Source organism: Melospiza melodia, unplaced genomic scaffold, assembly GCF_035770615.1.
Source record: "Melospiza melodia melodia isolate bMelMel2 unplaced genomic scaffold, bMelMel2.pri scaffold_349, whole genome shotgun sequence".
NCBI classification, from domain to species: domain Eukaryota; kingdom Metazoa; phylum Chordata; class Aves; order Passeriformes; family Passerellidae; genus Melospiza; species Melospiza melodia.
In genome coordinates, this window is record NW_026948669.1 from 40,653 (window position 1) to 63,268 (window position 22,616).

Sequence of the window (22,616 nt, forward strand, 5' to 3'; positions counted from 1 at the left end):
CCAATGTCCCCAACGTCCCTGCTGTCCCCAATGTCCCCAGGATGGTGATGCAGTCGGGCCCCGAGATTGTCAAGGCCGGGCTGTGTCCCCGTGTCCCTGATGCCCCCAATGTCCTGGATGTCCCCAATGTCCTGGGTGTCCCCAGTACCCCCAGTGTCCCCAGTGTCCCCAATGTCCCTCATGTCCCCGATGTCCCCAATGTCCCCAATGTCCCCAAAGTCCCCAGGACGGTGATGAAGTTGGGCCCCAAAATCATCAAGGCCGGGCTGTGTCCATGTCCATGATACCCCCAGTAACCCCATGTCCCCAATGTCCATGCTGTCCCCAACATCCCCAAATGTCCCCAATGTCCCCAACATCCCCAATGTCCCCAGGACGGTGATGCAGTCGGGCCCCAAGATCGTCAAGGCTGGGCTGTGTCCCTGTGTCCCTGTGCCAGTGCCCATGTCCCTGATACCCTCAATGTCCCTGATACCCCCAATGTCCCCAACGTCCCCAATGTCCCCAGGACGGTGACGAAGTCGGGCCCCGAGATCGTCAAGGCCGGGCTGTGTCCCTGTGCCAGTGCCCATGTCCCTGATACCCTCAATGTCCCTGATGTCCCCGATGTCCCCAACATCCCCAATGTCCTGAATGTCCCCAATGTCCCCAGGACGGTGATGAAGTCTGGCCCCAAGATCGTCAAGGCTGGGCTGTGTCCCTGTGCCCATGTCCCAGTGTCAGTGCCCATGTCCCTGATACCCCCGATGTCCCCAGTGTCCCCAGTGTCCTCAATGTCCCCAACGTCCCCAGGACGGTGACGAAGTCGGGCCCCGAGATCGTCAAGGCTGGGCTGTGTCCCTGTGCCCATGTCCCGGTGTCAGTCTCCCTGTGCCCTCATACCCACGATACCCCCAGTGTCCCTCATACCCCCAATGTCCCTGCTGTCCCTGATGTCCCCGATGTCCCCGATGTCCCCAGGACGGTGACGAAGTCAGGCCCCGAGATCATCAAGGCCGGGCTGTGTCCCTGTGCCCATGTCCCGGTGTCAGTCTCCCCGTGCCCTCATACCCACGATACCCACAATGTCCCTGATACCCCCAATGTCCCTGCTGTCCCCAAATGTCCCCGATGTCCCCAACGTCCCCAGGACGGTGATGAAGTCGGGCCCCGAGATCGTCAAGGCCGGGCTGCGCTCGTTCTTCGAGTCGGCGGCCGAGGACATGGAGAAGTTGGGGGAGCAGCTGCGGCTGGGCCGGGGGACCCCGACCCGTGCCCCCACCAAGGGCGTGGCCCAGAATGTCACCTACACCTCGGTGGCACTGCTGCCCGTGCTCACCGCCCTCTTCGAGCACCTGGCACAGCACCAGTTCGGGGACGACGTCATCTGTGAGTGACACGGGGACAGCGGGGACAAGGACACAGGGGGACAGCAGGGACAGAGGGGACAGCAGGGACAGGGGGACAGCAGGGACAGAGGGGACAGGGGGACAGTGGGATGGAGGGGGTGACAGGGGGACAGAGGGGACAGGGAGGACAAGGGGACACCAGCACAGCAGGGACATGGGGACAATGGGACAGTGGGGACAAGGCAACAGGGGGACAGTGGGATGGAGGGGGTGACAGGGGGACAGCGGGGGACAGGAGGGCAGCAGGGACAGAGGGGACAGGGAGGACAAGGGGACATCAGGAGAGCAGGGAGGGACATGGGGACAGTGGGATGGAGGGTGAACAAGGGGACAGCGGGACAGGAGGACAGCAGGGACAGGGGGACAGCACAGGGGACAGGGGGACACATTGGGTTCTGGGGACGTGGTGGGAACAGGGGGCTTGGGGACACAAGGACATGTTGGGGACATGGGAAAAGGGTGTGGGTGGGGAGGACATACTGGGGACATGGGGATAGGGGGACATTAAAGGGAGGTGGGGACAGAGGGTGCATTTGGGAGGGTCAGGGGCATGGGGACATGCTGGGGACATGCTGGGGACATGCTGGGGACACGGGGACAGCTGGTGACACCGCTGTCCCCGCAGTGGACGACGTGCAGGTGTCCTGTTACCGCATCCTGTGCAGCATCTACAGCCTGGGCACCGCCCGCGGGCCCCTCGTGGACAGGTGGGGACCCCAAAAACCCCAGCAGGGACCCCGAAAACCTCCAGCAGGGTCCCCAAAATCCCCGGGGGACCCCAAAACCGCAGGGACCCCAAAAACCCCATCAGGGACCCCAAAAACCTCCAGCAGGGTCCCCAAAACCTCAGTGGGGACCCCAAAAACCCCTCGATGTCCCCTGGTGTCCCCACAGGCAGAGGCTGGCCCTGGGCGAGTGCCTGGCCATGGCCATGGGGATCCTTGGGGTGCCATGGGGTCACCCCTCAATGTCCCCTGATGTCCCCTGATGTCCCCAATGTCCCCACAGGCAGAGACCAGCCCTGGGCGAGTGCCTGGCCATGGCCATGGGGCGTCCATGGGGTGTCCATGGGATGACCCCTCGATGTCCCCTGATGTCCCCAGTGTCCCCACAGGCAGAGGCCGGCCCTGGGCGAGTGCCTGGCCATGGCCATGGGGATCCTTGGGGTACCATGGGATGTCCATGGGGTGCCATGGGGTGACCCCTCGATGTCCCCTGATGTCCCCTGATGTCCCCAATGTCCCCACAGGCAGAGACCAGCCCTGGGCGAGTGCCTGGCCATGGCCATGGGGCGTCCATGGGGTGACCCCTCGATGTCCCCTGATGTCCCCAATGTCCCCACAGGCAGAGGCCGGCCCTGGGCGAGTGCCTGGCCATGGCCATGGGGTGTCCATGGGGTGACCCCTCGATGTCCCCTGATGTCCCCTGATGTCCCCAATGTCCCCACAGGCAGAGGCCGGCCCTGGGCGAGTGCCTGGCCCGCCTGGCCGCCGCCATGCCCGTGGCCTTCCTGGAGCCGCAGCTGAACCACCTGAACCCCAGCTCCGTGTACAGCACCAAGAGCGCCCGCGAGCGCGCCCGTGCGTGTCACCTCCCTGTCACATGGGTCATCTGTGTCACCTCTGTGTCACCTGTGTGTCACCTGTGTCACCCCGGTGTCACCTGTGTGTCACCTGCATCACCTGTGTCACCCCGGTGTCACCTGTGTCCAACCCCTCTCCCTCTGTCCCCAGTGCTGGGTGTCCCATCATGGGTGGAGGAGCTCTGTCCCCTCGGGATGTCCCCAATCCCTGTCCCCGCGTCGCCAACCCTGTCCCTGTGTCCCCAACCCTGTCCCCATGTCCCCATCTCCCCTCAGGGTGTCCGCAACCCCTGTCCTCACATCCCCAACCCTGTCCCTGTGTCCCCAGTGCTAGGTCTCCCCTCCCGGATAGAGGAGCTGTGTCCCCAACCCTGTCCCCATGTCCCCCTCAGTGCTGGGTCTCACATCCCGTGTCGAGGAGCTGTGTCCCCTCAGGATGTCCCTAACCCCTGTCCCCGTGTCCCCAGTGCTGTGTCCCCTCGGGATGTCCCCAATGTGTCCTTGTCCCCATGTCCCCCTCAGTGCTGGGCCTCCCGTCCCGTGTCGAGGAGCTGTGTCCCCTCAGGATGTCCCCAATGTGTCCTTGTCCCCATGTGTTCCCAGTACTGGGTCTCCCCTCCCGAGTCGAGGAGCTGTGTTCCCTCGGGATGTCCCCAACCCCGTCCCCATGTCCCCCTCAGTGCTGGGTCTCACATCCCATGTCGAGGAGCTGTGTCCCCTCGGGATGTCCCCAACCCTGTCCCCATGTCCCCCTCAGTGCTGTGTCCCCTCGGGATGTCCCCAATGTGTCCCTGTCCCCATGTCCCCCTCAGTGCTGTGTCCCCTCGGGATGTCCCCAATGTGTCCTTGTCCCCATGTCCCCCTCAGTGCTGGGCCTCCCGTCCCGCGTCGAGGAGCTGTGCCCGGACCTGCCGGACCTGGAGCGCCTCATGGGCGACATCGGCGGCCTGGCGGACTCGGGCGCGCGCTACACGGAGATGCCGCACGTCATCGAGGTGACGCTGCCCATGCTGTGCCACTACCTGCCCCGCTGGTGGGAGCGCGGCCCCGACGCCGCCCCCCAGGGCCCCTGGGCCACCGAGGTCACCGGGCACCACCTCAACGCCCTGCTGGGCCACATCCTGCGCATCGTGGTCAACAACCTGGGCATCGACGAGGCCTCCTGGATGAAGAGGCTGGCGGGTGAGGGGGCCCGGAGGGGCTGGTGGCCACGGGTGGGTCCTGCAGGGCATTTTGGTGGCCTTTGGTGGGTGTCAGTGGTCCCAGGATGGTGCTGGTGGCCCTGGGTGGGTTTTGGTGGTCCCAGGGTGGTGCTGGTGACCCTGGGTGGGTGCTGCAGGTCATTGTGGTGGGTTTTGGTGGTCCCAGGATGGTGCTGGTGGCCCTGGGTGGGTTTTGGTGGTCCCAGGATGGTGCTGGTGGCCCTGGGTGGGTTTTGGTGGTCCCAGGATGGTGCTGGTGGCCCTGGCTGCGTCCTGCAGGTCATTCTGGTGGCTCTGGGGATGTTTTGGTGGCCCTGGGGCTCACGGTGGCCACAGTTGCCCATTGCAATGTTTGCCCAGCCCATGGTGAGCAAGGCACGGCCGGAGCTGACGTGGGGATGTTTTGGTGGTCCCAGGGCTGTCCCGGGGGTGTTCTGGTGGCCCTGGGATGGTTTTGGTGGCCCTGGGGCTCACAGTGACCACGTTTGCCCGCAGTTTTCGCCCAGCCCATTGTGAGCAAGGCACAGCTGGAGCTGGCCTGGGGATGTTTTGGTGGCCCTGGGCTGTCCCAGGGATGTTCTGGTGGTCCCCGGGCTGTCCTAGGGCTCACAGTGACCACCCTTGCCCGCAGTTTTTGCCCAGCCCATCGTGAGCACGGCGCGGCCGGAGCTGCCCCAGGGATGTTTTGGTGGCCCCGGGGCTCACAGTGACCATGTTTACCCCATGTTTACCCCATGTTTACCCCATGTTTACCCAGTTTTCGCCCAGCCCATCGTGAGCACGGCGCGGCCGGAGCTGGCCTGGGGATGTTTTGGTGGTCCCAGGGATGTTCTGATGGTCCCAAGGTGGTCCCAGGGATGTTTTGGTGGCCCCGGGGCTCACAGTGACCATGTTTACCCCATGTTTACCCCATGTTTACCCCATGTTTACCCCATGTTTACCCAGTTTTCGCCCAGCCCATCGTGAGCACGGCGCGGCCGGAGCTGGCCTGGGGATGTTTTGGTGGTCCCAGGGATGTTCTGATGGTCCCAAGATGGTCCCAGGGATGTTTTGGTGGCCCCGGGGCTCACAGTGACCATGTTTACCCCATGTTTACCCCATGTTTACCCAGTTTTCGCCCAGCCCATTGTGAGCACGGCGCGGCCGGAGCTGGCCTGGGGATGTTTTGGTGGTCCCAGGGATGTTCTGATGGTCCCAAGGTGGTCCCAGGGATGTTCTGATGGTCCCAAGGTGGTCCCAGGGATGTTCTGATGGCCCCGGGGCTCACAGTGACCATGTTTACCCCATGTTTACCCCATGTTCACCCCATGTTCACCCCATGTTTACCCAGTTTTCGCCCAGCCCATCGTGAGCAAGGCGCGGCCGGAGCTGCTGCGCTCCCATTTCATCCCCACGCTGGGGCGGCTGCGCAAGCGCGCGGGGAAGGTGGTGGCCGAGGAGGAGCAGCTGCGGCTCGAGGGCAAGGCCGAGGCCGAGGACGCTGAGCTGCTGATCCGCGACGAGTTCTCGGTGCTCTGCCGCGACCTCTACGCGCTCTACCCGCTGCTCATCCGCTACGTGGACAACAGCCGGTGAGGGCAGGGGACAGTGCCATGGGGCTGGGGACACTGCCATGGGGCTGGGGACAGTGTCACAGGGGGCTGGGGACACTGCCAGGGGTCTGGGGACAGTGCCATGGGGCTGGGGACAGTGCTGGGGCACTGCTCTACCCGCTGCTCATTCCGCTACGTGGACAACAGCCGGTGAGGGCAGGGGACAGTGCTGGGGGACACTGCCAGGGGGATGGGGACAGTGCCAGGGCATTGGGGACACTGCTAGGGGGATGGGGACACTGCTGTGGGGCTGGGGACAGTGCCATTGGGCTGGGGACACTGCCATGGGGCTGGGGACAGTGTCACAGGGGGCTGGGGACAGTGCCATGGGGCTGGGGACAGTGCTGGGGCACTGCACTACCCGCTGCTCATCCGCTACATGGACAACAGCCGGTGAGGGCAGGGGACACTGCCATGGGGCTGGGGACAGTGTCACAGGGGGCTGGGGACACTGCCGTGGGGCTGGGGACACTGCCATGGGGCTGGGGACAGTGCCATGAGGGTTAGGGACAGTGCTGGGGCGCTGCTCTACCCGCTGCTCATCCGCTACGTGGACAACAGCCGGTGAGGGCAGGGGACACAGGGGCTGGGGACACTGCCATGGGGCTGGGGACACTGCCGTGGGTATGGGGACAGTGCCATGGGGATGGAGACAGTGCCATGGGGCTGGGGACAGTGTCACAGGGGGCTGGGGACAGTGCCATGAGGGTTAGGGACAGTGCTGGGGCACTGCTCTACCCACTGCTCATCCGCTACATGGACAACAGCCGGTGAGGGCAGGGGACACAGGGGCTGGGGACACTGCCAGGGGGATGGGGACACTGCTGTGGGGCTGGGGACATGGCCATGGGGCTGGGGACAGTGCCATGGGGATGGGGCTGGGGACAGTGCCATGGGGCTGGGGACACTGCCATGGGGCTGGGGACACTGCCATGGGGATGCGGCTGGGGACAGTGCGAGGGGGATGGGGACACTGCCATGGGGTGCTGCTCTACCCGCTGCTCATCTGCTACGTGGACAACAGCCGGTGAGGAGGGGCTGGGGACAGGGTCACAGGGGGCTGGGGACAGTGCCAGGGGTTTGGGGACACTGCCGGGGGCTGGGGACATGGCCAGGGTGAGCCAGCCATGGCGGCCTTGGGGACACGGCTGGGGTGACCCAACCATGGTGGCTTTGGGGACACAGCTGAGGTGACCCCAACCATGATGGCCTTGGGGACATGGCTATGGTGACCCCAACCATGGTGGCCTTGGGGACACGGCTGTGGTGACCCCAACCATGGTGGCTTTGGGGACACGGCTGTGGTGGCCCAACCATGGTGGCCTTGGAAACCCAACCACAGTGGCCGTGGGGACTCATTAAATGGTGGCCGTGGGCACTCAACGGTGGCGGCCACAGGGGTGGTGACCCACTGATGGCGTCCCCCCGGTGACCCCCGGTGACGTCCCGGTGTCCCCTGGTGTCCCCTCAGGGCCAAGTGGCTGACGGAGCCCAACGAGGACGCCGAGGAGCTGTTCCGCATGGTGGGCGAGGTCTTCATCTACTGGTCCAAGTCCCACGTGAGTGGGGGTCCAGGGGGGACACTGAGGGGTCCCAGGGGACCTTTTGGGGGTCCTGACCCCCTGTCCGTGTCCCCCACCCCAGAACTTCAAGCGTGAGGAGCAGAACTTTGTGGTGCAGAACGAGATCAACAACATGTCCTTCCTGACGGCCGACAGCAAGAGCAAGATGGCCAAGGTGGGCTGGGGGGGACCCCAAACTGCCCCTGACCCCTGCCAGGACCCCCTGACCCCCGCCAGGACCCCATGACCCCACCAGGACCCCCTGACCCCCGCCAGGACCCCCTGACCCCGCCAGGACCCCCTCACCCCACCAGGACCCCCTGCCCACCTGAGCCCACCTGGGCTCCATCCCATCCAACCCCCCCCAGAGCCCTGGAACCCCCCCAGACTCACCTGGAACCCCTAATTCACCCCAAATCCCAACCTCAAACCTTTAATTCGCCCAAAAAATCATCTTGGACCCCAAATTCCACCTCAAACCCACCTCAAACCCCTGATTCACCCCAAATCCCACTTGGGACCCCCTAATTCACCCCAAAATCGCACCTGAGACCCCCTAATTCACTCCAAACCCACCTGAGACCCCCTAATTCACTCCAAACCCACCTGAGACCTGTGATTCACCCCAAAATCCCACCTCAAAGCCCTAATTCACCCCCACCCCCACCTGGAGCCCCTAATTCACCCCAAATCCTGCCCTGCAGCCCCAATTCACCCCAAAATCCCACCTTGAACCCATAATTCACCCCAAATCCCACCTCAGAGCCCTAATGCACCCAAACCCCACCTGGGACTCCTAATTCACCCAAAAATCCTTGTCCCCGTGTCCCTGACAGTGTCCCAGTGTCCCTGACAGTGTCCCCAACGCTGTCCCCATGTCCCTAACGGTGTCCCAGTGTCCCCAGTGCTGTCCCCATGTCCCTAACAGTGTCCCACTGTCCCCAACGCTGTCCCCCTGTCCCCAACGCTGTCCCCCTGTCCCTAACGGTGTCCCACTGTCCCCAACGCTGTCCCCATGTCCCTAATGGTGTCCCATTGTCCCCAGTGCTGTCCCCTTGTCCCTAATGGTGTCCCACTGTCCCTAACAGTGTCCCCAGTGCTGTCCCCCTGTCCCTAACGGTGTCCCACTGTTCCCAACGCTGCCCCACTGTCCTTATGTCCCTAACACTGTCCCCAGTGCTGTCCCCCTGTCCCTAACGGTGTCCCCCTGTCCCCAACGCTGTCCCACTGTCCCTAACACTGTCCCCAGTGCTGTCCCCCTGTCCCCAACGCTGTCCCCCTATCCCTCACGGTGTCCCCCTGTCCCTAACAGTGTCCTCAACGCTGTCCCCCTGTCCCTAACGGTGTCCCACTGTCCCTAACGGTGTCCCACTGTCCCCAACGCTGTCCCCCTGTCCCCAACGCTGTCCCCCTGTCCCTAACGGTGTCCCACTGTCCCCAACGCTGTCCCCATGTCCCTAATGGTGTCCCACTGTCCCCAGTGCTGTCCCCCTGTCCCTAGCAGTGTCCCCAGTGCTGTCCCCATGTCCCTAACGGTGTCCCACTGTCCCCAGTGCTGTCCCCCCGTCCCTAACGGTGTCCCCAGTGCTGTCCCCCTGTCCCTAACGGTGTCCCCCTGTCCCTAACGGTGTCCCACTGTCCCCAGTGCTGTCCCCATGTCCCTAACAGTGTCCCCAGTGCTGTCCCCCTGTCCCTAACGGTGTCCCACTGTCCCCAGTGCTGTCCCCCTGTCCCTGACGGTGTCCCCCTGTCCCTAACGGTGTCCCACTGTCCCCAGTGCTGTCCCCCTGTCCCTAACGGTGTCCCCCTGTCCCTAACGGTGTCCCCCTGTCCCTAACGGTGTCCCACTGTCCCCAGTGCTGTCCCCCTGTCCCTAACGGTGTCCCCCTGTCCCTGACTCTCTCTCTTCTCTCCCCTCGGCTGCGGGTGCTGCTCCCAGTCTGGAGATGGACAGGTTAGCGGGGAGGGGCTGGGGGGGCACACAGGGGGTCCCCAGGAACCCTCGGCGGGGTCACCACGGCTGGGACCCCCAAAACTCCTGTTCTGGGGGGTCGGCACAATTGGGACATCCCAAAACTCCTGTTCTGGGGGGTGACCACAGCTGGGACCCCCAAAACTCCTGTTCTGGGGTGTCACAACATCTGGGACCCCAAAACTCCTGTTCTGGGGTGTCACCACGGCTGGGACCCCCAAAACTCCTGTTCTGGGGGGTCACCACAATTGGGACACCCCAAAACTCCTGTTCTGGGGAGTCACCAGGCTTGGGACCCCCAAAGCTCCTGTTCTGTGGGGCCACCACAATTGGGACCCCCAAAATTCCTGTTCTGAGGGATCGGCACAATTGGGACCCCCAAAACTCCTGCTCTGGGGGGTCACCAGGCTTGGGAGCCCCAAAACTCCTGTTCTGGGGGGTCACAACATCTGGGACCCCAAAACTCCTGTTCTGGGGGGTCACCACAATTGGGACCCCCAAAGCTCCTGTCCTGGGGGGTGACATTGGCTGGGAGCCCCTTGTCCTCATGGCTGATGGGGTCACTCCTGTCCCTGTGGGTATGGGGTCCCTGCTGACCCCTGTCCCCTGTCCCTGTCCCCATCCCAAGGGAGTGGCTCTGAGCAGGAGCTGACACTGTGTCTTTGTCCCCATCCCTGTCCCCATGGTGTCCCCATGACGTCCCCTCAGGGAGGTGGCTCGGAGCAGGAGCTGACACTGGTTATGGGGTCCCTGTCCCCACACTGTCCCTGTCCCCACACTGTCCCTGTCCCCTCAGGGAGGTGGCTCGGAGCAGGAGCTGACACTGGTTATGGGGTCACTGCTGACCCCGTGTCCCCATGATGTCCCCTCAGGGAGGTGGCTCAGAGCAGGAGCTGACACTGGTTATGGGGTCCCTGTCCCTGTCCCCACACTGTCCCTGTCCCCACACTGTCCCTGTCCCCCCAGGGAGGTGGCTCGGAGCAGGAGCTGTCACTGGTTATGGGGTCCCTGTCCCTGTCCCCACACTGTCCCTGTCCCCCCAGGGAGGTGGCTCGGAGCAGGAGCGCTCCAAGAAGCGCCGCCGCGGGGACAGGTACTCGGTGCACACCTCGCTCATCGTGGCCACGCTCAAGAAGATGCTGCCCATCGGCCTCAACATGTGCTCACCTGCCGACCAGGAGCTGATCGCGCTGGCCAAGGGCCGCTACGCCCTGGTGGGTGCCACCTGGGCACACCTGGGCACACCTGGGCACACCTGGGACCCACAAATGTCCCCTGGGTTAGGGACAAACCCAGACAAAGCCCTGGGGCTGGGGAGATGGCGCTGGCCAAGGGCAGCTACGCCCTGGTGGGTGCCTGGAGACACCTGGGCACACCTGGGCACACCTGAGGACACTTGGGGGCACCTGGGGACACCTGGGACACCTGGGACACTGGTGGTTAGGGACAGACCCAGACAAAGCCCTGGGGTTGGGGACATGGCGCTGGCCAAGGGCTACTGCATCCTGGTGGGTGCCTGGGGCACCTGGGCACACCTGGGCACACCTGGGCACACCTGGGACACGTGGGAACCCCCCTGGAACCTCCAAATGTCCCCTGGATTTAGGGACAAAGCTCTGGGTTGGTTGGGGACATGGTGCTGGTCAAGGGTGGCCACTGTGCCCTGATGGGTGCCCAGGGACACCTGGGGACACCTCGAAGGCTTTGGGGACAGCTCCAAGGGTTTGGGGACAGCTCCATGGCTTTGGGGACACCCCCAAGGGTTTGGGGACACCCCCTAAGGGTTTGGGGACAGCTCCAAGGGTTTGGGGACACCCCCTAAGGGTTTGGGGACAGCTCCAAGGGTTTGGGGACCCTTGCTGATTGTCCCCTGTGTCCCCCCCTGCAGAAGGACACGGACGAGGAGGTTCGGGAGTTCCTGCACAACAACCTGCACCTGCAGGAGAAGGTGAGCTGGCACGGCCCCGTGTCACTGTGTCACTGTGTCACCTGTGTCACTGTGTCACTGTGTCACTGTGTCCCCTGTGTCACTGTGTCCCCTGTGTCACTGTGTTCTCTGTGTCACTGTGTCACTGTGTCCCCTGTGTCACTGTGTCACCTGTGTCACTGTGTCACTGTGTCCCCTGTGTCACTGTGTCACTGTGTCACTGTGTTCTCTGTGTCACTGTGTCACTGTGTCACTGTGTCACTGTGTCCCCTGTGTCACTGTGTTCTCTGTGTCAACTGTGTCACTGTGTCCCCTGTGTCACTGTGTCCCTGTGTCCCCCTGTGTCACTGTGTCCCCTGTGTCACCTGTGTCACTGTGTTCTCTGTGTCACTGTGTCACTGTGTCACTGTGTCACTGTGTCCCCTGTGTCACCTGTGTCAGTGTGTTCTCTGTGTCACTGTGTCACTGTGTCAGTGTCCCCTGTGTCACTGTGTCCCCTGTGTCACCTGTGTCACTGTGTCCCCTGTGTCACTGTGTCCCCTATGTCACCTGTGTCACTGTGTCACCTGTGTCACTGTGTTCTCTGTGTCACTGTGTCACTGTGTCACTGTGTCACCTGTGTCCCCTGTGTCACTGTGTCACCTGTGTCACCTGTGTCAGTGTGTCTCTGTGTCACTGTGTCACTGTGTCACCTTGTCTGCAATGTCACTGTGTCCCCACCCTGTGTCACTCCTGTGTCACTGTGTCCTTGGTGTCGTTGTGTCCCAGCAGCCCCTTGTGCCATTTTCCCAATGTCCCCAGTGCTGTCCCCAATGTCCCCAATCAATGTCCCCAGTCAATGTCCCCAGGTGGAGAACACGGGCTCGGCGCGCTGGCAGATGGCCCTGGTGCTGATGTCCCCAATGTCCCCAATGTCCCCAATCAATGTCCCCAATGTCCCCAAATGTCCCCAGGTGGAGAACACGGGCTCAGCTCGCTGGCAGATGGCCCTGGTGCTGATGTCCCCAATCAATGTCCCCAATGTCCCCAATGTCCCCAGGTGGAGAACACGGGCTCGGCTCGCTGGCAGATGGCCCTGGTGCTGTCCCCAATCAATGTCCCCAATGTCCCCAATGTCCCCAGGTGGAGAACACGGGCTCGGCTCGCTGGCAGATGGCCCTGGTGCTGCTGTCCCCAATGTCCCCAATGTCCCCAGTCAGTGTCCCCAATGTCCCCAGGTGGAGAACACGGGTTCCGCTCGCTGGCAGATGGCCCTGGTGCTGCTGTCCCCAATGTCCCCAATCAATGTCCCCAATGTCCCCAATGTCCCCAGGTGGAGAACACGGGCTCGGCTCGCTGGCAGATGGCCCTGGTGCTGTCCCCAGTCAATGTCCCCAATGTCCCCAATGTCCCCAGGTGGAGAACACGGGCTCGGGCGCGCTGGCAGATGGCCCTGGTGCTGATGTCCCCAATGTCCCCAATCAATGTCCCCAATGTCCCCAATGTCCCCAGGTGGAGAACACGGGCTCGGCGCGCTGGCAGATGGCCCTGGTGCTGATGTCCCCAATCAATGTCCCCAATGTCCCCAATGTCCCCAGGTGGAGAACACTAGGGCTCGGCGCGCTGGCAGATGGCCCTGGTGCTGATGTCCCAATCAATGTCCCCAATGTCCCCAATGTCCCCAATCAATGTCCCCAATGTCCCCCAATGTCCCCAGGTGGAGAACACGGGCTCGGCGCGCTGGCAGATGGCCCTGGTGCTGATGTCCCCAATCAATGTCCCCAATGTCCCCAATGTCCCCAATCAATGTCCCCAATGTCCCCAATGTCCCCAGGTGGAGAACACGGGCTCGGCGCGCTGCAGATGGCCCTGGTGCTGATGTCCCCAATGTCCCCAATGTCCCCAATCAATGTCCCCAATGTCCCCAATGTCCCCAGGTGGAGAACACGGGCTCAGCTCGCTGGCAGATGGCCCTGGTGCTGATGTCCCCAATGTCCCCAATGTCCCCAAGGTGGAGAACACGGGCTCAGCTCGCTGGCAGATGGCCCTGGTGCTGATGTCCCCAATCAATGTCCCCCAATGTCCCCAATGTCCCCAGGTGGAGAACACGGGCTCGGCGCGCTGGCAGATGGCCCTGGTGCTGATGTCCCCAATCAATGTCCCCAATGTCCCCAATGTCCCCAATCAATGTCCCCAATGTCCCCAATGTCCCCAGGTGGAAGAACACTGGGCTCGGCGCGCTGGCAGATGGCCCTGGTGCTGATGTCCCCAATGTCCCCAATGTCCCCAATCAATGTCCCCAATGTCCCCAATGTCCCCAGGTGGAGGAACACGGGCTCAGCTCGCTGGCAGATGGCCCTGGTGCTGATGTCCCCAATGTCCCCAATGTCCCCAGGTGGAGAACACGGGCTCAGCTCGCTGGCAGATGGCCCTGGTGCTGATGTCCCCAATCAATGTCCCCAATGTCCCCAATGTCCCCAGGTGGAGAACACGGCTCGGCTCGCTGGCAGATGGCCCTGGTGCTGTCCCCAATCAATGTCCCCAATGTCCCCAATGTCCCCAGGTGGAGAACACGGGCTCGGCTCGCTGGCAGATGGCCCTGGTGCTGTCCCCAGTCAATGTCCCCAATGTCCCCAATGTCCCCAGGTGGAGAACACGGGCTCGGCGCGCTGGCAGATGGCCCTGGTGCTGATGTCCCCAATGTCCCCAATCAATGTCCCCAATGTCCCCAATGTCCCCAGGTGGAGAACAACGGGCTCGGCGCGCTGGCAGATGGCCCTGGTGCTGATGTCCCCAATCAATGTCCCCAATGTCCCCAATGTCCCCAGGTGGAGAACACGGGCTCGGCGCGCTGGCAGATGGCCCTGGTGCGCCAGGCCGGGCGGACGAGGGCCCCGCCAGCCCCGAGCAGGTCGTGCGCCGTCGTGCAGGAGGGTGTCGGCCGTGCTCTACCACCTCGAGCAGGTCTGGGGGCTCGGGGGCTCGGGGGGGATTTGGGGACCCCCGGTGACACCACGGGACCCCCCCCCACAGACAGAGCACCCCTACAAGGCCGAGGTGGCCGTGTGGCACAAGCTTGGGGTGCTCTGTGCCCTTGGGTGCCCAGGGGGGTTCAGGGGTGCCCAGGGGGGTTCAGGGGTGCCCAGGGGGATCAGGGGTGCCCAGGGGGGTTTGGGGGTGCCCAGGGGGATCAGGGGTGCCCAGGGGGGTTCGGGGGGTGCCCAGGGGTTCGGGGGTGCCCAGGGGGGTTCGGGGGTGCCCAGGGGGGTTCAGGGGTGCCCAGGGGGATCAGGGGTGCCCAGGGGGATTCGGGGGTGCCCAGGGGGTTCGGGGGTGACCCAGTGCCCCCCCACAGACAGAGCACCCCTACAAGTCCAAGAAGGCCGTGTGGCACAAGCTCCTGTCCAAGCAGCGCCGCCGCGCCGTCGTCGCCTGCTTCCGCATGACGCCCCTGTACAACCTGCCCAGGTGGGCACCGCGGGCACTGGGAGGGACTGGGGGGCACTGGGGCACACCTGGCACCCCCTGGGTGACACCTGGGACCCCGGGAGTGATACCTGTAACCCCCTGGGTGACGCTTGGCACCCTCTGGGTGACACCTGGGATCCCTGGGTGACACCTGGCACCCTCCAGGTGGGGATGGGTGGGCCCCCCAGGTGGGCACAGGTGCCCCCAGGCTGGCACAGGTGGTGCCAGGCTGGCACACAGGCTGGCACACAGGTGACGGGCGTGTCCCCAGGCACCGTGCCTGTAACATGTTCCTCGAGTCCTGCCGGGCACAGGTGGTGCTGGGTGGTGCCAGGTGGGCACACAGGTGGTTCCAGGTGATGCCAGGCTGGCAAGAGGTGGCAGTGCCAGGCTGGCACACAGGTGACGGGCGTGTCCCCAGGCACCGTGCCTGTAACGTGTTCCTCGAGTCCTGCCTGGGCACAGGTGGTGCTGGGTGGTGCCAGGTGGGCACACAGGTGGTTCCAGGTGATGCCAGGCTGGCAGAGGTGGCAGTGCCAGGCTGGCGCACAGGTGACGGGCGTGTCCCCAGGCACCGTGCCTGTAACATGTTCCTCGAGTCCTACCGGCTCTCGTGGCTGGCCCGGGAGCAGCCGCCCTTCGAGGAACCGAATGATCGACGACCTCTCGGTGAGAGGGGACATCCCCGGGGGTTGGGGACATCTGGGGGCTTGGGGACATCCATTGGGGGCTGGGGACATCCATTGGGGGCTGGGGACACCCCTGAGGGGCTTGGGGACATCCCTGGGGTTGGGGACATCTGGGGGCTTGGGACATCCATTGGGGGCTGGGGACACCCCTGAGGGCTTGGGACATCTGGGGCTTGGGGACATCCATTGGGGGCTGGGGACATCCCTGAGGGCTTGGGGACATCCCTGGGGTTGGGGACATCCATTGGGGTTTGGGGACATCCCCGAGGGCTTGGGGACATCCATTGGGGTCTGGGGACGTCCATTGGGGGCTGGGGACATCCCTGGGGGTTTGGGGACATCCATTGGGGTTTGGGGACACCCCCGAGGGCTTGGGGACATCCGGGGGCTTGGGGACATCCCTGGTGTGTTTGGGGACACCTGTGAGGGTTTGGGGACACCCCTGGAAGGTTTGGGGACACCCCAGGGTGGTTTGGGGACACTCTGAGCCCCCCGTGACAGGGGTTTGAGGACATCCCTAGCGTTTGAGGACACCCATGGGAATTTGGGACCACCCCAGGGTGGTTTGGGGACACCTTTGGGGTTTGGGGACACCCCTGGGGGGTTTGGGGACCCCCCCGAGCCCCCCCTGACGGGGTTTGGGACACCCCGGGGGTTTGGGGACCCCCCGAGCCCCCCCTGACGGGGTTGGGGGTTTGGGGGCGCAGAAGTCGGGCCGGGAGGAGGAGGAGGAGGAGGAGGAGGCGGAGGCGCGGCCGGACCCGCTGCACCAGCTGATCCTGCACTTCAGCCGCACCGCCTCACCGAGCAGAAGGTGACCCCAAAACACAACGGGGGGACCCCAAAAACACAACGGGGACCCCAAAACACAGCGGGGGGACCCCAACACCCAACGGGGGGACCCCAAAACACAACGGGGACCCCAAAACACACTGGGGACCCCAGATCCCAACGGGAGGACCCCAAAACACAACGGGGGACCCCAAAACCCAACGGGGGGACCCCAAAAACCCGGGGGGACCCCAGATCCCAACGGGGGGACCCCAAAACACAACGGGGGACCCCAAAAACTCCGGGGGACCCCAGATCCCAACGGGGGGACCCCAGATCCAACGGGGGGACCCCAAACACAACGGGGGGACCCCAGATCCAACGGGGGGACCCCAAAACACAACGGGGGGACCCCAAAAACTCGGGGGGACCCAAAAACACAACGGGGGGACCCCAAAACCCGGGGGGACCCCAGATCCCAACGGGGGGACCCCAAATCACAACGGGGGGGACCCCAAAACCTGGGGGGACCCCAAAACCCAACGGGGGGACCCCAAATCACACTGGGGACACCAGATCACACTGGGGACTCTAAATAAATCCCTGAGGGGAAACCAAATCACACTGGGGACCCCAAAACCCCACAGAGGAGACCCCAAATCCACCCTGGGCACCCCAAATCCCATTGGGTGAGACCCCAAATCCCCACCCCAAATCCCATCCTGGGCACCCCAAATCCCACCCTGGGCACCCCAAAATCCCAGTTTGGGCGGGGGGAGCTCAAACCTTGGGGTCACTTGGGGCCACCTGGGTCCCCTTTTTGGGGGGTCCCTGTCCCCAACCTGTGTCCCCCCCTCGCCCCCCGCAGCCACCTGGAGCAGGATCACCTGTACATGGCCTACGCCGGCATCATGGCCAAGGTGGGCACCCCAAAAACGGGGGCACCTCAAAACCTGGGCACCCCAAAAATGGGGCACCCCAAAAACGGGGGGACCTTAAAACCTGGGCACCCCAAAAAAATGGGGCACCCAAAAACGGGGGGACCTCAAAAACGGGGGGCACCTCAAAACCTGGGCACCCCAAAAAATGGGGCACCCCAAAAACGGGGGCACCTCAAAACCTGGGCACCCCAAAAAATGGGGCACCCCAAAAAATGGGGCCACCCTAAAAACGGGGGGACCTCAAACCTGGGCACCCCAAAAACGGGGCACCCCAAAAACGGGGGGACCTCAAAACCTGGGCACCCCAAAAAAATGGGGCACCCCAAAAAATGGCGCCATCCTATAAACGGGGCACCCCAAAAACGGGGCACTCCAAAAATGGGGGCACCTCTAAACTGTGGGGATCCCAGAACCTGGGAGACCCCAAAACCCGGGCTCCCAAAAACGGGGTACCCCAAAAACGGGGTACCCCAAAACCGGGGGTCCACAAAATCAGGCATCCCAAAACTGAAAACTGGGGGACTCCAGAACCTGGGGCACTCCAAAAACGGGGGGACTCCAAAACCAGGGCACCCCAAAAAGAGGGAGACCTCTAAATTGGGGGATCCCAGAACTGGGCATCCCAAAAACTGGACACCCCAAAAAGGGAGGTACCCCAAAACCGGGGCACTCCAGAAATGGGGGGACCCCAAACAGGGGCACCCCAAAACTGGGGCATGGAAAACACAAGGGGAGCCAAGGGATTTTGGGGGGCTGTTCAGGGATGGGGGGGTTTGGGGGGCTCCCAGGGATTTTGGGGGGTGTTCAGGGATGGGGGGGTTTGGGGGGGCTCCCAGGGATTTTGGGGGGCTGTTCAGGGATGGGGGGGTTTGGGGGGCTCCCAGGGATTTTGGGGGGCTGTTCAGGGATGGGGGGGGTTTGGGGGGCTCCCAGGGATTTTGGGGGGGGTGTTCAGGGATGGGGGGGGGTTTCGGGGGGCTCCCAGGGATTTTGGGGGCTGTTCAGGGATGGGGGGGTTTGGGGGGCTCCCAGGGATTTTGGGGGGCTGTTCAGGGATGGGGGGGTTTGGGGGGCTCCCAGGGATTTTGGGGGGCTGTTCAGGGATGGGGGGGGTTTTGGGGGGCTCCCAGGGATTTTGGGGGGGCTGTTCAGGGAATGGGGGGGTTTTGGGGGGCTCCCAGGGATTTTGGGGGTGTTCAGGGATGGGAGGGGGTTTCGGGGGGCTCCCAGGGATTTCTGGGCCCCCCCAGGTTGGGTTTTGGGGGGCGAGGGTTCCTGATTTGGGGATCCCCCCCCCGTCCCCAATTCCCCCCAGAGCTGCCACATCGAGGAGGGCGAGGAGGAGGAGAAGGAGGAAGAGGAGAAGGAAGAGGAAGAAGCCGAGGATTCCTTTGAGGTGGGGATGGGGGGGGACCCCAAAAACCCCCTGACCCCCCCTGTGACCCCCCCTGACCCCCACTGTGACCCCCCCGGTGTCCCCAATGTCCCCAGGAGAAGGAGATGGGGAAGCAGAAGCTGCTGTGACCCCCTGACCCCTGTGACCCCCATGACCCCCCAATCCCTGTGACCCCCCCCTGACCCCCGTGACCCCCGCGTGACCCCCGTGACCCCCGTGACCCCCGTGTGACCCCAGGAGAAGGAGATGGAGAAGCAGAAGCTGCTGTCGCAGCAGGCCCGGCTGCACACGCGCGGAGCGGCCGAGATGGTGCTGCAGATGGTCAGCGCCTGCAAGGGTGAGTGACCACTGAGTGACCCTGAGTGACCACTGAGTGACCACTGAGTGACCACTGACCACTGAGTGACACTGAGTGACCCTGAGTGACCACTGAGTGACCACTGACCACTGAGTGACCAATGAGTGACCCTGAGTGACCACTGAGTGACCACTGAGTGACCACGAGTGACCACTGAGTGACCACTGAGTGACCACTGACCACTGAGTGACCAATGAGTGACCCTGAGTGACCACTGACCAGTGAGTGACCACTGAGTGACCACGAGTGACCACTGAGTGACCCTGAGTGACGAGTGACCCTGAGTGACCACTGAGTGGACCCTGAGTGACGAGTGACCCTGAGTGACCCTGAGTGACCCTGAGTGACCACTGACCAGTGAGTGACCATGAGTGACCACGAGTGACCACTGAGTGACCACTGAGTGACCTGAGTGACCAATGAGTGACCACTGAGTGACCACTGACCAGTGAGTGACCACTGAGTGACCACGAGTGACCACTGAGTGACCACTGACCAGTGAGTGACCACTGAGTGACCACGAGTGACCACTGAGTGACCAATGAGTGACCAATGAGTGACTGCGAGTGACCACGAGTGACCAATGAGTGACCCTGAGTGACCCTGAGTGACCACGAGACCACTGAGTGACCCTGAGTGACCAATGAGTGACCCTGAGTGACCCTGAGTGACCCTGAGTGACCACGAGACCACTGAGTGACCCTGAGTGACCAATGAGTGACCACGAGAGACCACTGACCAGTGAGTGACCCTGAGTGACCACGAGTGACCACTGAGTGACCCTGAGTGACCACTGAGTGACCACGAGAGACCACTGACCAGTGAGTGACCCTGAGTGACCACGAGTGACCACTGAGTGACCCTGAGTGACCACTGAGTGACCACGAGTGACCACTGACCACTGAGTGACCCTGAGTGACCCCTGAGTGACCACTGAGTGACCCTGAGTGACCACTGAGTGACCACTGACCAGTGAGTGACACTGAGTGACCAATGAGTGACCACGAGTGACCACTGACCAGTGACCACTGACCAGTGAGTGACACTGAGTGACCACTGAGTGACCACTGAGTGACCAGTGAGTGACCACGAGTGACCAATGAGTGACCCTGAGTGACCACTGAGTGACCCCTAAGTGACCAATAGTGCCCCCATGGCTGCCCCCTTTGGTGCCCCCATGGTGCCCCCCTTTGTGCCCCCTGAGTGCCCCCATGGTGCCCCCCTTTGGTGCCCCCATGGTGCCCCCTGTGGTGACCCTGTGCTGCCCCTTTGGTGCCCCTGTGTGCCCCCTGAGTGCCCCCATGGTGCCCCCTGTGGTGACCCTGGGTGCCCCCTTTGGTCCCCAGGCGAGCGGGGGCGCCATGGTCTCCTCCACGCTCAAGTTGGGCATCTCCATCCTCAACGGGGGCAACGCCGACGTGCAGCAGGTGTGGGACCCCGCGCCACCTGTGTGTGTGCCACCCACCTGTGTGCCACCCACCTGTGTGCCACCCACCTGTGTGCCACCCACCTGTGTGTCACCTGTGTCACCTGTGTCACCTGTGTGCCACCCACCTGTGCCACCTGTGTGCCACCCACCTGTGTGTCACCTGTGTCACCTGTGTCACCTGTGTGCCACCCACCTGTGCCACCTGTGTGCCACCCACCTGTGTGTCACCTGTGTCACCTGTGTGCACCCACCTGTGTGCCACCCACCTGTGTGCCACCCACCTGTGTGCCACCTGTGTGTCACCCCTGCGTCACCTGTGTGCCACCCACCTGTGTGCCACCCACCTGTGTGTCACCTGTGTCACCTGTGTGTCATCTGTGTGTCACCCCTGCGTCACCTGTGTGCCACCCACCTGTGTCACCTGTGTGCCACCTGTGTGCCACCCACCTGTGTGCCACCTGTGTGTCACCCCTGCGTCACCTGTGTGCCACCCACACCGTGTGCCACCTGTGTGTCACCCCTGCGTCACCTGTGTGCCACCCACCTGTGTCACCTGTGTGCCACCTGTGTGCACCCACCTGTGTGCCACCCACCTGTGTGCCACCTGTGTGTCACCCCTGCGTCACCTGTGTGCCACCCACCTGTGTCACCTGTGTGCCACCCACCTGTGTGCCACCTGTGTGTCACCCCTGTATCACCTGTGTGCCACCTGTGCCACCTATGTCACCCGTGTGCCACCTGTGTGCCACCCCTGGGTCACCTGTGTGTCCCCACCTGTGTGTCCCCACCTGTGTGCCACCTGTGTGTCACCCACCTGTGTCACCTGTGTGCCACCCCTGCGTCACCTGTGTCACCTGTGTGTCCCCAGTGTCCCCAATGTCCCCACCTGTCCCTTCACCTGTCCCACTGTCCCTGTGTCCCTCCTCCTGTCCCCCAGTGTCCTTATGTGTCCCCACCTGTCCCCCCATGTCCCCCAGTGTCCTCAGTGTCCCCATGTCCCTCACATGTCCTCAGTGTCCTCTGGTGTCCCCATGTCCCCTGCTGTCCCCAATGTCCCCAATGTCCCCATTGTCCCTGCTGTCCCCAATGTCCCCAGTGTCCCCACTGTCCCTGCTGTCCCCAATGTCCCTCAGTGTCCCCAATGTCCCCTGGTGTCCCCTATGTCCCTGCTGTCCCCAATGTCCCAATGTCCCCTCTGTCCCCACTGTCCCTGCTGTCCCCAATGTCCCCCACTGTCCCTGCTGTCCCCAGTGTCCCCAGTGTCCCTCAGTGTCCCCAATGTCCCTGTGTCCCAATGTCCCCAATGTCCCTGGTGTCCCCACTGTCCCCAGTGTCCCCCATGTCCCTCACGTGTCCCCAATGTCCCTGCTGTCCCCACTGTCCCTGCTGTCCCCAATGTCCCCACTGTCCCTGCTGTCCCCAATGTCCCCAATGTCCTGCTGTCCCACTGTCCCCAATGTCCCCACTGTCCCTGCTGTCCCCAATGTCCCTGCTGTCCCCGCTGTCCCCAATGTCCCCGCTGTCCCCACTGTCCCCAATGTCCCCACTGTCCCTGCTGTCCCTGCTGTCCCCAATGTCCCTGCTGTCCCCAATGTCCCTGCTGTCCCCAATGTCCCCACTGTCCCTGCTGTCCCCAATGTCCCCAATGTCCCTGCTGTCCCCAATGTCCCCGCTGTCCCCAATGTCCCTGCTGTCCCCAATGTCCCCACTGTCCCTGCTGTCCCCAATGTCCCCAATGTCCCTGCTGTCCCCAATGTCCCCAATGTCCCTGCTGTCCCCAATGTCCCCAGTGTCCCTGCTGTCCCCGCTGTCCCTGCTGTCCCCAATGTCCCCAGTGTCCCTGCTGTCCCGCTGTCCCCAATGTCCCCAATGTCCCTGCTGTCCCCACTGTCCCCAGTGTCCCCGCTGTCCCCGCTGTCCCCAGTGTCCCTGCTGTCCCCTCCATGTCCCCACAGAAGATGCTGGAGTACCTCAAGTCCAAGCGCGAGGTCGGCTTCTTCCAGAGCGTGCAGGCGCTGATGCAAACCTGCAGGTGCGGGGGGAAACGGGGAGCCCCGCAGGAATTGGGGTCCCCCTGTGGGAATTGGGGTCACCCCTGTGGGAACTGGGGTCACCCCGGGGGAATTGGGGTCCCCCTGTGGAATTGGGGTCACCCCTGTGGGAACTGGGGTCACCCCGGGGGAATTGGGGTCCCCCTGTGGGAATTGGGGTCACCCTGTGGAAATTGGGGTCACTCTGTGGGAATTGGGGTCACTCTGTGGGAATTGGGGTCCCCCTGTGGGAATTGGGTCACTCTGGGGAAATTGGGGTCACCCCGTGGGAATTGGGGTCACTCTGGGGGAATTGGGGTCCCCCCTGAG

General features: G+C 63.4%; 1 protein-coding gene across 1 annotated transcript in view; it reads left to right on the plus strand.

The window, feature by feature from the left end:
• The window catches only part of LOC134434331 (ryanodine receptor 1-like), a gene marked incomplete at its 3' end in the record, with an annotated part of 62,401 nt that extends 40,113 nt beyond the window's left edge, over positions 1 to 22,288 (plus strand). The window contains 20 exon segments of the mRNA XM_063183005.1: positions 1,130 to 1,368; positions 2,014 to 2,095; positions 2,838 to 2,968; positions 3,838 to 4,152; positions 5,503 to 5,743; positions 7,236 to 7,323; positions 7,409 to 7,501; positions 9,266 to 9,280; positions 10,342 to 10,512; positions 11,187 to 11,246; positions 14,033 to 14,134; positions 14,136 to 14,168; positions 14,560 to 14,672; positions 15,244 to 15,341; positions 16,069 to 16,172; positions 16,999 to 17,052; positions 18,389 to 18,469; positions 18,707 to 18,806; positions 20,174 to 20,208; positions 22,212 to 22,288. Coding sequence (XP_063039075.1) covers positions 1,130 to 1,368; positions 2,014 to 2,095; positions 2,838 to 2,968; positions 3,838 to 4,152; positions 5,503 to 5,743; positions 7,236 to 7,323; positions 7,409 to 7,501; positions 9,266 to 9,280; positions 10,342 to 10,512; positions 11,187 to 11,246; positions 14,033 to 14,134; positions 14,136 to 14,168; positions 14,560 to 14,672; positions 15,244 to 15,341; positions 16,069 to 16,172; positions 16,999 to 17,052; positions 18,389 to 18,469; positions 18,707 to 18,806; positions 20,174 to 20,208; positions 22,212 to 22,288 — 2,232 coding nt within the window.
• Between the last annotated feature and the right edge of the window lie 328 nt (positions 22,289 to 22,616).